The sequence below is a fragment of the Gadus chalcogrammus genome, chromosome 13 (genome assembly GCF_026213295.1).
Source record: "Gadus chalcogrammus isolate NIFS_2021 chromosome 13, NIFS_Gcha_1.0, whole genome shotgun sequence".
Classification (NCBI taxonomy): domain Eukaryota; kingdom Metazoa; phylum Chordata; class Actinopteri; order Gadiformes; family Gadidae; genus Gadus; species Gadus chalcogrammus.
The window spans coordinates 22,326,651-22,344,259 of NC_079424.1; the positions used below are offsets into that span (position 1 = coordinate 22,326,651).

General features: G+C 43.2%; 1 protein-coding gene across 1 annotated transcript in view; it reads right to left on the minus strand.

Annotated features, from left to right (window-relative positions):
- optc (opticin) overlaps window positions 1-17,609 on the minus strand; it is a 39,811-nt gene that overhangs the window by 21,397 nt on the left and 805 nt on the right. The window contains exons 3-4 of the mRNA XM_056605309.1: window positions 17,420-17,578; window positions 13,854-14,056 (exon numbers count right to left, since the gene is read on the minus strand). Of these exons, the coding sequence (XP_056461284.1) occupies window positions 13,854-14,056; window positions 17,420-17,578 (362 nt within the window). The remainder of the gene's footprint in view (window positions 1-13,853; window positions 14,057-17,419; window positions 17,579-17,609) is intronic.

Consider the following 17,609-nt stretch of genomic DNA (forward strand, 5'->3'; position numbering starts at 1 on the left):
AGTGAAGAGGCTTCACGACAGCTGGGCTCCTATCAAGACCTACTTTCTCTCATTGGGAGAGGACGGGTGCCCAAAGTCACTATGGCGGCTGTTCAAGGATGACCAGAATGGTGAAGGCAACCCCCTTGATCTACAGGTAATTCATTTTAATAGCACTCAACTTTTTTAGTATTATTACAGTATTATTACATGAAACAGGGATTAGAGAAATGATGATAATGCAAACAGTGCCACACAGGATCATTGACTCTCTTTACGTCTTTTAGGTTTACCTGTCCTTCCTCAGCAATGCGCTGAAGATTTTCCACGACACTGTGCTGGTGCTGGAGCGAGAAGATGGGACTGTCTGTGAGCTCTACGATATGATGTTCACCCTAAAAACCAAGCTACAGCTACGACAGAGTGATGGTTTCTTTGGGGCCCAGACGGATGTACTCCTCCAGCAGTTTCCAGACAGACAGGCAGCTGTGCTCAGAGAGGACATGTGCAACTTCTACCAGTCCTCTCTCACCTACCTGGAGCAGCGCTATGACTTCTCTGACTCCAACTACCAGAAGAAATTGGCTAGCCTGGCACTTAAGAAGAGCCCATTCAACTTCTCCCATCTCTGTGAAGCTGTAGAGGTCCTGCAGCTAAGCAAGAAGTTGGACATGGATGCGCTATATGATGAGTATTGTGTCGTTCTGCCACACCAACAGGCCATCGTGCAGTCTGGAGCTCCAGTCGTGGAGAAGTGGGCCACCTTACTCAAGCACACACACACACCAAACATGACAGCATTAGCTTCTTTCCTCTTGAGTGTAGCAATCACCAATGCTTCAGTGGAGAGGGTCTTTTCACTGATGACAGACCAACTTCACATTCAGTTGCAAGGATTTCTACACTTATGTAGTGAAAGAGAAGGTTCTCCTCAATGCTGCACGCTTGAGTCCTAAAGGTGTTCCCAAAGTCCTAAAGATGTCCCCAGAACACTGAACAGTTTTTTTTCCTGCGCCTGCCTTTACTAACATGCAAGTTCACCATCCTTCCTCCCCCTTCTCGTTCCGTGAACCTCTGGAGTCGTGAGTTAAGACTTTTTTTTTTTTTTTTACTGTTCCTGTGGTGTTGAGCAACTACAATTCCTGTTAATCCTATAATTTTACATTATCATTTATTTAAAGTGAATAAATTGTAATGAAAACTAAATTAATATTAAACAGCTAAAGTAAATCGTGAGTACAAGTGCATCTGTGTGTCAATTCATTGAATGTTCAAAGTATTATGAATCTTTATTTAGAAAAAAATACACATTGGTTGGCCTATTCATGAGTATACATCAGTAATTACACATGTTTAGGGGAATAGCATAGGGCATTATTAATATACCATGTAAGGTGGTATGTGCTAGAAATTGGTAAACCACTAGTCTGCCCGTGAGGTGGGGGCACCGCCGCGCCAGGTAGTGTCCCCCATTGTCCCCCTGAAACATACCCCTTGTCCCCCCTTGGGTTTATTAGCAGGTGGTCACCCTAGTTTCAGCCCCATGGACAGAGAGCGGAGGTCTAATTCTCAACACACACACACACACACACACACACACACACACACACACACACACACACACACACACACACACACACACACACACACACACACACACACACACACACGACTAAGTACACGGTATGAGGTATAAGTTTGACTAAATCAATAACAGCGAAATTATTTAGGCTAAAAGCCCACTGCAAACACAGTAAACAACACATAGGCTCACACATAGCTACTAAAGATAACATTTTTATTTGTTTTTCACTCACCGTTTGACTTCTTTGCGGGAAAAGTATTATTCCTTGTATAACGTGCGCTTCATAAATTCACCTAAGTTCAAGCCTACAGCAACAGTCTGGCTTGGTGAAGTGCACTGCTGGAACAGCCTACATCGTCTTTTATTTTTGGTTTCATAATAACACATGTGGAATTGCGCCTTGGCCTATTCGGCATATTGAACCGTCGGCCTAATGCGCCTCCTTTTTGAAAAGTCGGACGAACGGACCTTCGGACCAATGGGAGCAAGGTACGTTTTATTACTCTGTTTTCTGGGAATAATTGACGCAAGCAGAAACCAGAAAACAAGCCGTTTTTTCGTTTTTTCGTTTTGACAAGAAAACGAAAATCTAAATTTCAGTTCGTTTATTCGTTTTTTGGTTCTTACTGAGCGAAACGAATTTACCACTCAATATCTGGTTTCCGCCGGTGGGCGGGTCCTCTTATTGGCTAGCGTGCTTCATTGCCCTGTGCTCTTCATAATAAAAGTTCTTCCGTTTGATAATGTCGACAAAAATATTACTGTATTATAGACACTAGCAGACACAGAGGACAACACCACCCACAGTCAAGACTGACACGGCTTCAAATAACAATAATAGTATTCATAATCATTTGAAAATGAGAATTTATGAAGTTATGATGACTTCAGTGCAGTTGATGTTTAGCCACAGTTAATACATGCAGAGCAGACCTGAGATCGCTGGCTGCTGATTTCCTCACAGCCTGAGAGCTATGAGGAATACAAGTGATCACAACACATTTCTGACAGCTGAAAATTGCGCATTTGTTGACCTTTATCCATTTAAAGTAAACAAATTATTTTTTCTTGTTGAAAGATATTTTATATTGTTTTCATATTATTATTTACTGATGGTGTTTACAGAATGCGAGTGCGTGTTATATTGAAAGCGAGGCTGGGTGTGCCTATGAATATAGGCTACAGTGAGTTTTTTAAGGTGCTGTACAAGCAAATCATATTGTCTACTCTGTAGCCTACAGTGACAGGGAGTGTAAAGTAACCTACTTCATTCAATATCGAATAGGCTACTGTAGCCTACACTATGTACAAATGGTTTTGCTCATGTCAGTTGTGACAGTCATTTTAACGTGTCAGCATGCAAGCTTCACTCATTCCAGGATGCATGATGCGTTGTCCTATAGCCAACCCAGTCTCACCAATATGCGTACAGATCGCACGGTTTGACACTTTCAAAATGCGTGCAGTAGGCTACATAAGCCAAATGACCATTTCGCGTACATATGATACGCAAAACCCAGCATTAAATACTGTGGAGGGCGGATACGTCCATTTCGCGTGTATATGATACGCAAAACCCAGCATTAACTGAATGGGAAACAGGGGCGAAGCACCCCTAAAACTTGGGAGTAAGAAATGTTGTTATTCTAAAAAAAATTGAACAAAGTTTGTCTTTGAAATTGTTAAATAATGTCTAAAACATACTCTGTAGTTTGTGGTTTAAAAGGAATATGTTAAGGACGAAAATGAAAACATCCCCGCTTAGCAAATGGTATCATCCTCTTCTCACCCACTCCTCTTGTGTACCTGCACCGCTCCGCAAACAGACCGTCGTCCAGCACGACTCACGCAGAGTGAGATCCGTTTAGTTGTAGTGTTGTGAATCAACTAAGTAAGTTGCTCCAAAGCTGTGTCTCAGACTTCTTTCCTTTTACCTAGAGTTGTTCCGATTCTGATACCATATATCGGTGAGTGCTGGAGTCCAGGCACCGTTTACCAGTTAGCTCGGTAGCCCGGTTAGCACCAATAGCACGGCTACCGTCGAACTGGAGCGGTCCATTTATTAAGCAAAAACAGCAGCGCCACAAGTACATGTGTAGTGCGTAGGTGTGTCTCTGTTGTTAAAGTTTATCGTTACTTTGAGACTCATTTTAACAATCGGGAGTCATGTCAACATGACGTCAGGCGCGTCTTTTCTGGTGTGTGTGTGTGCGTCGTCATGGAAACATGAAGCCCTGCCGGTGGTGCGGCGTTTGGACCGAGTCAAAACATACGTGTACAGCTGAAAAACGAAACGACATAGCACTGTATACCACCAGTATGTGTGAAAACACTCACTGTGGCTTTTTTAATAAATTCTTATTTATTCATAGATTTATATCAGTTATTTTTCAGTTGTGTCTGACTATCAAACAAGACAATAAAATAAAGTTAAATGTTTTTCTTTTGCTGTATTCATTCATGTTTTACAGAGGATTTAACCTGAACCAGGCTTTGCAACAATAATAATCACATAACATTCATGCAGGCGTAGTAGTATATGCTATTGCTAACTGAGTGAGGCAGGTACAGTTCAGGACATGCTAGCAGTGTACAAACTCCTAGATTCTGAAATGTTCCCTTCACTGAAAGCTGTTATGCAGGTTGCCTTGACAATACCAGTTAGCAGCTGTACATGTGAGCGGTCTTTTAGTGCCTTGCGTCAGCTCCATACATGGCTCAGGAGGACCACAGGCCAAAGCAGACTCCAGCACCTAGCTGTGATGTCCATTGAGAAGGAGTTGCTTGAAAGAATGGAACACCAAAGGGTCATTGACAGGTTTGCCAACCTCAAAGTTCGGCGACATAGATTAACTCTCCCAAAGTAGAGTGTATTACCTGCATACATGGAAGAGCCAGATGGGGATTCAGGGGAAGTACTATCAAAGATTTCCCTCTCTTTCTTTTTTTTTATCTTTAATTTCTAAGTATTTTCAAGTCCTGGGTAAAGTATTTTTTACTTTTTGGGTTTACCTTCTTTTTCTTGCTCTAGATGTGAAGCTTGTTTTTTATGAAAGTTCAGACAGGTGTGCAACCAAGTAGATTAGAGATGGCCATTTGTAAATAATTTGCAGAAGATGACTTGCATTTTGTTGTCCAAGTACCTGTTACTTTGTTCAATGACAATAAAGTTTAATCTAATCTAATCTAATCTAATGACTGTTGATACAAAAGGAGGCACATGGAGTTAACGGTCAGTAAAACCCGCTGAGTGAAGAGGGTTTTGTGTTTGTTAAAGGGGGCTGTGTGAACTGTCACAATAAAGATGGTGCTCTGGAAAGGGCTCCCAAAAAAGAAAAAATATATTTTGAGTTAGTTGAACCAATTTTAAAATGATAAAGTTATTTTTCGTTTGTATTTTTCCTTTTTTCAGTTTCGTTTTTCAGCTGTACACGTATGTTTTGACTCGGTCCAAACGCCGCACCACCGGCAGGGCTTCATGTTTCCATGACGACGCACACACACACCAGAAAAGAAGCGCCTGACGTCATGTTGACATGACTCCCGATTGTTAAAATGAGTCTCAAAGTAACGATAAACTTTAACAACAGAGACACACGTACGCACTACACATGTACTTGTGGCGCTGCTGTTTTTGCTTAATAAATGGACCGCTCCAGTTCGACGGTAGCCGTGCTATTGGTGCTAACCGGGCTACCGAGCTAACTGGTAAACGGTGCCTGGACTCCAGCACTCACCGATATATGGTATCAGAATCGGAACAACTCTAGGTAAAAGGAAAGAAGTCTGAGACACAGCTTTGGAGCAACTTACTTAGTTGATTCACAACACTACAACTAAACGGATCTCACTCTGCGTGAGTCGTGCTGGACGACGGTCTGTCTGCGGAGCGGTGCAGGTACACAATTGATTTTGAATTGAGTGTAAGGAAGAAGTGGATTCAAGCGGTTCGCCGGGATGAAGGGCCAAACTTTAAAATAAAACAAGGTAGCCAATAGACATATTTTTTGTTTTTGTGGGAAAAAAGGGTGGGTGGTATGGCAGTGGGGCTCATTGAGTGCTCAGCACCCCTAAAGCTCTGACCCTAGAATCGCCCCTGATGGGAAATGCAATATTTTAGGACTGATTCACCATTAAACGTGTTTCTAATGACATTTCTAGCGAGAAATGTACTTTTCCCTTGAATAATCTTCAGTCAGTGAATGATCTTTATTAATCTTTATTATCTGAAAGGGAAATGCAATATTTTAGGACCGATTCACCGTTAAACGTGTTTCTAATAACATTTCTAGCGAGAAATATACTTTTTACTTGCATAATCTTCAGTCAGTGATTGTGTCTGATCTTTAGTTTTATAGTTATTAGGAAGATTTGATCGGCTCGCTCGCATGTTTCAACGACGTCAGGTTGTTAGGGACGCTGCTTTCGCTAAACTAGCAACTCACGTGTTTCCTGCGTTTGTGTTATTAAACCGTTACTTTATGTAACTTTTAATGATATCATCTTGTTAGAAACACGTATATCTGAGAGCCAACCCAGTCGCCAAAAGCATACGTTGACAGTGTACGTTTTCGTGAACACTGGATTACGTCGCATTTCAACATAAAATAGCGTGACACACACACACACACACACACACACACTGCATTTCGCTGCTAAATAAATAAATAAATACTAAGGCAGAATAAAGAATAAATTCAATCATTATCATTCAACTTCAACATGTGTTATTACAGCATAGTGGTGGAGGGATGACGTATGTTGGCCAACCCGGAAGTGAGCGTCGCCCTGGGTTCCCTTGACAAAAAGCCAACGGGTTTTTCCATTTGATTTTGGATTATTGCAGAAAAATTAGCATCTTGGAAGCACCTCCTCAAAAACTGAAAATAAATAAAAATAACTGTGCTCCAAAGAAAGAAATGAAAACCAATGCATTCCGAATGGGAGTGTTTCTCCGATTTTTCCATGCTACAGAGAACGAAATGTAAACCCATGCAAATAAAGACTTCATGGTCATAATCATTTAAATATCATTAATCTCCTGAGGCTGGTATTCTATTTTTTTCAACGGGGCTGCATCCAGTCACTTGACCGTCATGGTTGCTATGGTGGTTGCTATCGACCAGCCCCTCTAATCCTTACATGTCTCTAAAAACCACGCGGCAAAGGAGCTGCCGTAAACGGTGTTGTTTTTGTCGTAAACTAGGGGCGATGGTTAAAGAATAGACAGATATTCCAAGGTATCCTTAAAAGGCACCTTGGATGTTTTTATTTTCTGCAGTTTAGACTTCTTCTGTAACCTATTTTTTAAAGCAAAACACCAAGCTCAATGATTTAACGAGGCAGGGTTATTTGAAACAATTTATTAAATAAGTATTTGTGAGAGGTCATTCCTTCTCCTGAGTTTGCTTCCTTATGGGGTTGTACACTAGATGTACAACCCTACTGTCCACAAGCATCACCCCCCCCTCCCCATATGGATTTGGAATTGTTGCCACGTCCCAGTGGGGGAGGTATCATATATATGAAAGAGGGCATTGAATTACTACAATGATCAATTAGGAGGCCGAAGCCCTAAAGGAAGTGATGCAATGGGTGACTGGGTCGACAACATTTAAGTAAGCTTTACTTTGAGGTCTCTTATATATATCAAAGGGGGTCTCAAAGGACGCATACGCTTCAACCTGTGGCTCCAGCCCTACAGGAAATGACTCAGCAAGTGCTCTATCTCGTTGCACCTGCACCCAGCGGCTCGCTTGCAAGATTTTGGCCTGAAGTTCTTCCCAGACCTACACCCTAGCCATCCAACACGCATATCTGAGAATCAGGCTTCTCTTTAATAATGACAAAAAGTTATTAGAGAAATACACATTAACTTTTTGTTATCTCATAAGCGGCGTGGTGCCGGCTCCTTTTGACCTTTTGACTCCAGACTTCAAAAACGTGGCCACAGGCCAGCTGTGTCTACACACCTTAAGCCACAAATGTACACCTTAAAATATGAATCAATCCATTAGAAGTATAAAAATATCTTCCCGGTAGCGTAACGGGGCAAACAAGGTGTCCTTTGACATCTACGTTTCGAGGCGATTGCAACAGTGCCACACATTTAGGAGGCCTTTATCAATAATGACCAGCTATAGATTTGCTTCCCGATGGAGATTTTTGACAAATTACATGTTATTTAGCATCTACACGTTAAGCTGAGTCCAATGAGATCAAGCTTGCCCTCTTGCTAAACCGAGATCATGTCCTAGACCTAGGTGTACCATGTAAAATACATGTTACCATTTTCTAGAGTGTCATCCTTGGTGTCATTGGACTCAGCTCAACGTGTAGATGCTAAATAACATGTCATTTGTCACAAATTTCTATCGGGAAGCCAATCAATAGCTGCTCATTATTGATTAAGGCCTCCAATTTCGACAGGTAATTACTACCATTAAACATGTTCGAATATGCTCATGTGTGGCACCGTTGCAATCGCCTGGAAGGGTAGATGTTGAAGGACACCTTGTTCGCTCTCTTACGCCACCGGGAAGATATTCAAATGCTTCTGATTGACTAATGAATTGATTCAGCTATTCCCCCAGAAGTCTGGGGTCAAAAGGTCAAAAGGAGCCGGCACCACGCCGCTTATGAGACAAAAGTTAATGTGTATTTCTCTCATTCATTTTTGTCATTATTAAAGAGAGGCCTAAAGAGAAATGGCCTCTTTCATATATATGATACCTCCACCACTGGGACGTGGCAACAATTCTCCAAATCCATATGGGGAGGGGGGGGGGTGATGCTTGTGGACAGTAGGGTTGTATACTAGACATAAATAGGAAGAAAACTCAGGAGAAGGAATGACCTCTCATAAATATTTATTTAATAAATTGTTTCAAATAACCCTGCCTCGTTAAATCAATGAGCTTGGTGTTTTGCTTTCAAAAATAGGTTATAGAAGAAGTCTAAACTGCAGAAAATAAAAACATCAAAGCTGCCTTTTAAGGATACCTTATATCTGTCTATTTTTTAACCATCGAACCCTAGTTTACGACAAAAACAACACAATTTACGGCAGCTCATTTGCCGCGTGGATTGTTAGAGCCATGTAAGGATTAGAGGGGCTGGTCGATAACAACCACCATAGCAACCATGACGGTCAAGTGACTGGATGCAGCCCCGTTGAAAAAAATAGAATACCACCCTCAGGAGATTAATGATATTTAAATGATTATGACCATGAAGTCTTTATTTGCATGGGTTTACATTTCGTTCTGTGTAGCATGGAAAAATCTGAGAAACACTCCCATTCGGAATGCATTGGTTTACATTTCTTTCTTTGGAGCACAGTTATTTTTATTTATTTTCAGTTTTTGAGGAGGTGCTTCAAAGATGCTAATTTTTCTGCAATAATCCAAAATCAAATGGAAAAACCTGTTGGCTTTTTGTCAAGGGAACCCAGGGCGACGCTCACTTCCGGGTTGGCCAACATACGTCATCCCTCCACCACTATACTGTAATAACACATGTTGAAGTTGAATGATAATGAATTAATTTATTCTTTATTCTGCCTTAGTATTTATTTAGCAGTGAAATGCAGTGTGTGTGTGTGTGTGTGTGTGTGTGTGTGTGTGTGTGTGTGTGTGTGTGTGTGTGTGTGTGTGTGTGTATAACACGCTATTTTATGTTGAAATGCGACGTAATCCAGTGTTCACGAAAACGTACACTGTCAACGTATGCTTTTGGCGACTGGGTTGGCTCTCAGATATACGTGTTTCTAACAAGATGATATCATTAAAAGTTACATAAAGTAACGGTTTAATAACACAAACGCAGGAAACACGTGAGTTGCTAGTTTAGCGAAAGCAGTGTCCCTAACAACCTGACGTCGTTGAAACATGCGAGCGAGCCGATCAAACGGTGAATCGGTCCTAAAATATTGCATTTCCCATTCTGATAATAAAGATTAATAAAGATCATACACATTCACTGACTGAAGATTATTCAAGGGAAAAGTACATTTCTCGCTAGAAATGTCATTAGAAACACGTTTAATGGTAAATCTGTCCTAAAATATTGCATTTCCCATTCAGTTAATGCTGGGTTTTGCGTATCATATGCACGCGAAATGGACGTATCCGCCCTCCACAGTAGTTAATGCTGGGTTTTGCGTATCATATGCACGCGAAATGGTCATTTGGCGTATGTACTGCACGCATTTTGAAAGTGTCAAACCGTGCGATCTGTAGGCTACGCATATTGGTGAGACTTGGTTGGCTATAGGACAACGCATAATGCATCCTGGAATGAGTGAAGCTTGCCTGCTGACACGTTAAAATGACTGTCACAACTGCCATGAGCAAAACCATTTGTACATAGTGTAGGCTACAGTAGCCTATTCGATATTGAATGAAGTAGGTTACTTTACACTCCCTGTCACTGTACAGAGTAGACAATATGATTTGCTTGTACAGCACCTTAAAAAACTCACTGTAGCCTATATTCATAGGCACACCCAGCCTTGCTTTCAATATAACACGCACTCGCATTCTGTAAACACCATCAGTAAATAATAATATGAAAACAATATAAAATATCGTTCAACAAGAAAAAATAATTTGTTTACTTTAAATGGATAAAGGTAAACAAATGCGCAATTTTCAGCTGTCAGAAATGTGTTGTGCCAGCTATCTCAGGTCTGCTCTGCATGTATTAACTGTGGCTAAACATCAACTGCACTGAAGTCATCATAACTTCATAAATTCTCATTTTCAAATGATTATGAATACTATTATTGTTATTTGAAGCCGTGTCAGTCTTGACTGTGGGTGGTGTTGTCCTCTGTGTCTGCTAGTGTCTATAATACAGTAATATTTTTGTCGACATTATCAAACGGAAGAACTTTTATTATGAAGAGCACAGGGCAATGAAGCACGCTAGCCAATAAGAGGACCCGCCCACCGGCGGAAACCAGATATTGAGTGGTAAATTCGTTTCGCTCAATAAGAACCAAAAAACGAATAAACAAACTGAAATTTAGATTTTCGTTTTCTTGTCAAAACGAAAAAACGAAAAAACGGCTTGTTTTCTGGTTTCTGCTTGCGTCAATTATTCCCAGAAAACAGAGTAATAAAACGTACCTTGCTCCAATGGGTTCCGTTTTCGGAAAATTGAACCGTTGGCATAGTGGCATCATGGCATGTCGATCTAATGGGAAATATTTCGGACCATTGAGACGTCGGAACAATGAGGCGTCGGAATTACGGCATGGCACCATCACATCAGGAGCTGGCTGTTCTCAATTCACAACACACATTCCATCAAAACTAGCCTACATCAGGCATTCTGACCAAAACTCATGAACTCCCCCCCACAATTATTCCAGAATTCAAGCAAAGCAAGAATGACCAAAAGTCACTTTGTGTCAACAAGAGACTGACTCCACCGACTATCAATTGCAAGTTAAAACAGCCGACCACTTGAGTGCAAAAAACACAAAAGACCTCGCCACAGCATCAGCAAATCTTAAGCAATAAATATCGCGTCTTACCTTTATTTATGTGGCAGTGGTCTGCAGATGCATCCCGTGGTGTAGCCTACCACATCCATTTAGTTCAACAGGTTATCGTTCTGATACTGTCCATGGTACTAGCAACCTGCTCTGGTGCTTCTTACTTATGTATTCAGGCTAAAATGACTTGATTGTCTGATGCTTCATCATCCCAGCCAAAGAGTATTGGTATCATTAGTAATGGCTACTTGCCAAATCGAAAAAATAACTTCACACAGTGTGTCTTTTACCAATGTATTTGTTATCATTCGTAGCGTTGATCAGCAGAGAAATAATTCGCCGAAGCCGTTGACGTCGCTTAGCAACCGAATACGAATGTAGTACAGCATTGAGAAGAGCCGTGTAATAATTAAGCAATAGATCACGCCAGGCTGTGGTATGTGCTCATTATACCACTGTTAAGGGGCGTTGTCCGGCCCCGACGCGCAGCGGAGGGCCGGCGACCCCCTTCACAGTGGTATAATGAGCACATGCCACTGACTGAAGTGATCTATTGCTTTTATACAACGGTTACTATTATGGCGAAACGAAAGTCATAGACACACTACATTTAAAAAGAAACCAAGAAAGTCAAAATAGCCGTTTTTATTAAAGACTACCAAAAAGTAGTCCCCCCTGGCTGCCGCTATGCATCGACGGTCGCTATGCAACACACTTTAGCGTCCCTCCGAGAGAAGGCTCCGATAGAGCGGTTCGCCGGCAATTTATCCTATGGAGCAGTTCACTCGCCGTGTGCCTAAGCTTTCGTTAGTCTCTCCATCGCCTTGCTCACTCCCGGAGTAACAACATTTACACCCTCTCCATCATCCAACATATGTTTTACTTTGTAACTGTTTCTACTTCCAGGCGCGGAGTGATATGCAAACTTTCACAAAATGATCGGGCGTCATAGCAGTTATGTATACGCTCATTATACAACAGTTGGGAACCAATCAGATCGCTGGATTTAGGTCCCCCGTTGTATAAGCAAGGGATAATGTATAGAATGCCGGTCATTATCGGGAAAATAAGCCCCAACAGGGCGAACAGGACACCGACGCGCAGCGAGGGTAAAATTTTACTTCCCACTGAAGGGGCTTAAATTCGACCGGCGACGTTCTATACATTATCCCGCTTATTATACGGCTACGTGCCAAAACGAAAAAATGACTTCACATGGTGAGGCTTGTTACAATCTATTTGCTACCAGCATTCGTAGTGTTGATCAGGAGAGAAATAGTCCGCCAAAGACGTTGACGTCGCTTAGCAACCGAACGCTGGGGTTGAAAAGTTACCGGACTACTTGAGGAGGGATACCAAAGACGTCATTATAGGCAAAAACGTCCTTTGTTTTCCTTGACAGCGGTCAGTTTATATCTAGCATTCACCGCGAAGTTGTGAAGAGCCCATGCAAGTGAACGGAGCGTTCCACGGCATTGAGAAGACCCGTGTAATAATCCATAATAATTCAACTAGATTTTATTTATTTATTTATTTTTATTTTAAAGTGGTGGGTACAAAATAATTCTTGACGAAATCTGGTGGGGACGCGTCCCCGGCGTAATCGACGCCTATGCCAGTAAGCCTCCACCTTCTGGTGATCCGTGAATCTCCTCGTCTCGTTTCCCAGCGTAATGATCAGGGTGGCCGGGTGAATAATTCCATGCTTTACGCTCGCAGTCCTGAGCTTCTCCCGAATCTCGCCAACCGTTGCCCTCCGCTTGGCTATATCCGACTTTAGGTCAGGGAAGAATTGAAGCTTCATCTCCCTATATCTTAGTGTGCGCTCCTTTTTAGACAGCATCAATATCTCCCCCTTCGCCATGTAACATTGCATTCTCATATTGTCTTATTCCCGGGGCCTACAGAGTGGGCAATTTCAACCACAGGCTCAGTCTTGATCTTTCCTTTAAACAGCTCCTTCATAAGGTTGTTCATGTAGGCTGTAGGATCCCCCTTTTCAGCGGCTATCGGCAGGCCATGAACTCTTAAATTAAATTTCCTACTATGCGCCTCTAGCCTTTCTAATTTATCACAGAGTTCAATGTTTTCTTCATGGAGTTGTTTTGAATCCACATCGTATTTCTTCTTGTCCTCCTCCAGTGCAGCAACACGCTCTTCCATATCATTCAGTCCCTTCTCAACACCATCTAATTTCCGACCACATTCTTCCATTTGTGCTTTGAGAGAGTTCAATTGTGGCTGAAGCGTGTTCAGTGCTACTGGAATTTCTTCTTTCATAATCGAGCTTATCAGCTTCGACAGTTTTTGCTTGTCAATTCCAACCATATACTAGAGGCATTACCTTCAGGTAGGTTTTCACTGGCTGTTTTCGACCGCGTTGTTTGTTTGTTCTGTCGGCGTCCACCTTCGGTTCCCAAATTCATTTCTCCCGGACAAACATTTATTTTGTTAGCTAGAACTTTTAATTTACTAACTTAGAACTGTACTTCACTGTATTTTCAGTTAATTTCTATTTTAGCCACTTTCAAACTTTTTGCGGAGCATGGCGTTCACGCTGTCACATCTCGCGCAGGCGCATCCTAGATGATCCATATGGCAGGCCTATCATTTTTGCCAATTAAACCAAATTTATTGACCAAATAAACCAAATTATTGAGAATGGGATTGGTAGCTGTTGCTAATTTCCTCTTCATCTTTTTACCCGAGCCAGGACCCCAATGAACCTAGAAAAAAAAAAGAGGTGCATGTACAGAATTGTACATGCACCTCAATGCCTGGGATTACCTTGAATCCTTCCGGATGCATGCCAGCAGAAGTCAGTTTGTTGTTGCGGACGTCGATGTGCCGCATGGTGGCGGGAAGCCATGGCAGGGCCTGTAGGAGGTTGTCAGACAGAACGATCTGTTCTAACTGTGGTGAACTCCGGAACACGTCCTCCCCCATGTCCGAGATCTGGTTCCCTGTAAGGTCGATTCCTTTCAGCTTGTCTATCAAATGGAGACAATATTGCACATATTTTTATATACATATTTCATGTTTTAACTATTTTTTTCCCCTACAGAGAGAGAGAGGCATGTGGTCTGTGGAGTTTTTTCAGTTGGAGCTTTATTTGTACAGCGCCTTTCATAGACCAGGGTCACAAGGCGCTTCACAATATTGCCCCACAATCACCCATTCATACACACATTTATACACCGACGGCGGAGTCAGCCATGCAAGGCGACAGCCAGCTCGTCGGGAGCAGTTAGGATTAGGTGCCTTGCTCAGGGACACCTCGACACTCAGCTAGGAGGAGCCGGGGATTGAACCAACAACCTTCAGGTTAGCAGCCAACCCGCTCTACCTCCTGAGCTACTGCTCGGAGCACGATGGTGCAATCCGTCGTCAACCTGGACTCATGTCTGGACATTCCTTTGCTGCTCAGGGACAGACAGATCAGTGGATCCCTTCAAAGGAAATAAATCAACCCCACTAACACTCAATGTTAGCATGGATGTTTACAGTGGCATGAGAGCTCCCTTCATGAAGTTGTTGACCGGTAAAACGTGGGAGCTCTGAGACTCACCCAAATGTCTGTTTTTACAGGAGTACTTTAGAATTACTTACTACTAATTACTTTATTCATTTACCGTCCCCCTAAGCCCGACCCTGCCTTTCCCTCTGATCTATCTGCATTCCTTACCCAGCTCTGTGCTATATCTCCATCCGTTCTCCTCCTGGGCGATTTCAACATTCATGTGGACTCTGTCCTCTGTCTGCAAACCCGCAATCGAACTTCTGGAAATCCTCTCATTCTTCAACATCACCCAACACATCAATTTTCCAACTCATAACAAAGGCCACACCCTGGATCTGGTCTGTTCCACTGGCATCACAATCAGTCACCTGGCCAGTAACAATCTCCACATCTCCGACCATCTGGCCATTACTTTTCAAACTCACACTCACACTCCCTCCCCCAATGAGAAGCAAAAACGCACCATCACTTTCCGCAACCTCAAATCCATCAACCCATCCTCTCTTTCCACATGTCTTTCTGAGTCCATCGCTAAACTCACCCACAACAACTCCCCCGACTACCTGGTTAACTGCTATAACTCATCCCTCTCATCCTGATCCTGCCTTGACCAGCTTGCACCTGTTCAGTCTAAATTGGTCTCATTCTCCCACTCTGCCCCATGGTACACTGACGAACTCCGCCATCTCAAATCCAAACGACGCCAACTGGAACGGCTTGCCCACAAAACAGGTCTTACCGTCCAAATTTACAAACAACACCTCCAGCTATACAACGACACCCTGAACTCAGCCCGCTCCTCCTACTACTCAGGAATCATCCAGTCTGGCAGCAGCAATCCAAGGACTCTCTTCAACACCATTAACACAATCCTCAAGCCATTGAACACCATCTCTCACTCCTTCTCAGTTGAAAATGCAATAACTTCCTATCCTTCTTCATTGATAAAATCAGCACAATCCACAGCCAGTTGACCATCGACCCCGCCCTACGTCCCAAACCGGATCCCCCCCTAACCACCGGTCAATCCTTCTCCACATTTGCTACCATCACCTCCTCTGATCTTTCCTCCATAGTCTCAACCATGAAATCAACAACCTGCAACCTGGACCCGCTCCCCACCACACTTATAATGGCCTGTCTCCCCACTCTCTCCACCCTCATCACTAACACTGTAAACTCCTCTCTATCCTCCGGCCATGTCCTCTCCTCCCTAAAGCTTGCATCAGTCACCCCCGTACTAAAGAAACCCGGCCTGGATCCTAAATTCCCTAACAACTACCGCCCCATCTCCAATCTACCTTTTCTGTCTAAAATCCTGGAACGTGTTGTTGCCAAACAACTCATCACCTACCTTGACACCAACAACCTCCTCTTCCAATCCAGTTTCCGCTCCAAACACAGTACAGAAACTGCCCTCCTCAAAGTGACCAATGACCTTCTGCTATCCTCTGACACTGGCTCCCTCAATATCCTCATCCTCCTTGACCTCACTGCTTCCTTTGACCAGATCAATCACTCCATTCTCCTCTCCCGTCTCCAATCCACCCTTGGCATCACTGGCACCGCCCTCTCCTGGCTCGGATCCTATCTCTCCGATCAATTCATCGCCATCAACAACTGTCAATCAGCCACTACTCCTCTCATCCACGGTGTCCCCCAGAGTTCTGTGCTTGGTCCACTCCTCTTCATTCTGTACATGCTTCCTCTTGGTCAGATCCTTCGTCACCATGGACTCCGGTTCCACTGTTACGCCGATGACACACAGCTTTACCTCCCCTCCAAAACCATCAGTCCTTCCACCCTCCAACCCTCTCCAACTGTTTGACTGACATCAAGACCTGGATGCAAAACAGCTTTCTCAAACTCAACTCCAACAAATCCGAAATCCTCATCATTGGTCCTGACACCCTCACTCACTTCACTCAGAACTTCACCCTTAATATTGACGGCTCCACCATCACCCCCTCCACCAAAATCCGTAACCTTGGAGTTATCCTGTTAACCATATTACCAAAACTGCCTTTTTCCACTTCCGAAACACCACCTGCCTCCGCCCCAACCTGTCAACTACCGCTGCTGCGACACTCATTCACGCTTTCATTTCATCCAGGCTTGACTACTGCAATGGTCTTCTCTACGGCACCACCAACAAAGTCCTCAAAAAACTTCAATATGTCCAGAACTCAGCTGCACGCCTCCTCACTGGTACCCGCTCCAGAGAACACATCACACCTGTCCTCCGTGAACTCCATTGGCTTCCAATTAATCACAGAATCAACTTCAAAATCTTACTCATCACCTACAAGGCCCTCAACAGCCTAGCCCCCCCCCTACCTTGCCGACCTCCATCACCACGCCCCCTCCCGATTCCTCAGGTCCATCTCTGCCAACCTGCTACAAGTTCCACGGACTGAGTGCCAGACTTGGGGTGATCGGGCCTTCTCAGTTGCTGCCCCCACCCTTTGGAATTCACTCCCCTCCCACATCAAAGTCTCTCCAACCCTCTCTTCTTTCAAATCTGCCCTCAAAACATACCTTTTACACTAGCCTCCCCCACCTAACTTCCTGCTTATTCTTCATGCATAACCTCTGTTTTTCTTTTTTTCCTAGTCTGTCATACATAGTTTTGATAGGGCAATATGTAAAGCGTCTTATAGAGTACCATATTAAGCGCCATATAAATTTCATTTGTTATTATTATTATTATTATTAGAATACATAACAGAACATGTTGATTTATACGATAGAACTATAAATAAACACAAATAATGACAACAGCGACCACAATGACGGCATTAACAATACTAAGTCTGAATGTTCTCTGTCTTACTCAGGTTGATAAAATCTGTGTTCCTGATGTGCTGGATCTTGTTGAAGCGACCGTAGAAGTGTGTGGTGTCCTTCGGGAGGGGTGGGATTGTCTTCAGGTCTGAGTCGTCGCAGTACACACTTCCACTCAAACACACACACAGCAGGCAGGTGGGCATGCCTTCAGACGGAGCACAGTATGGGTTAAACTG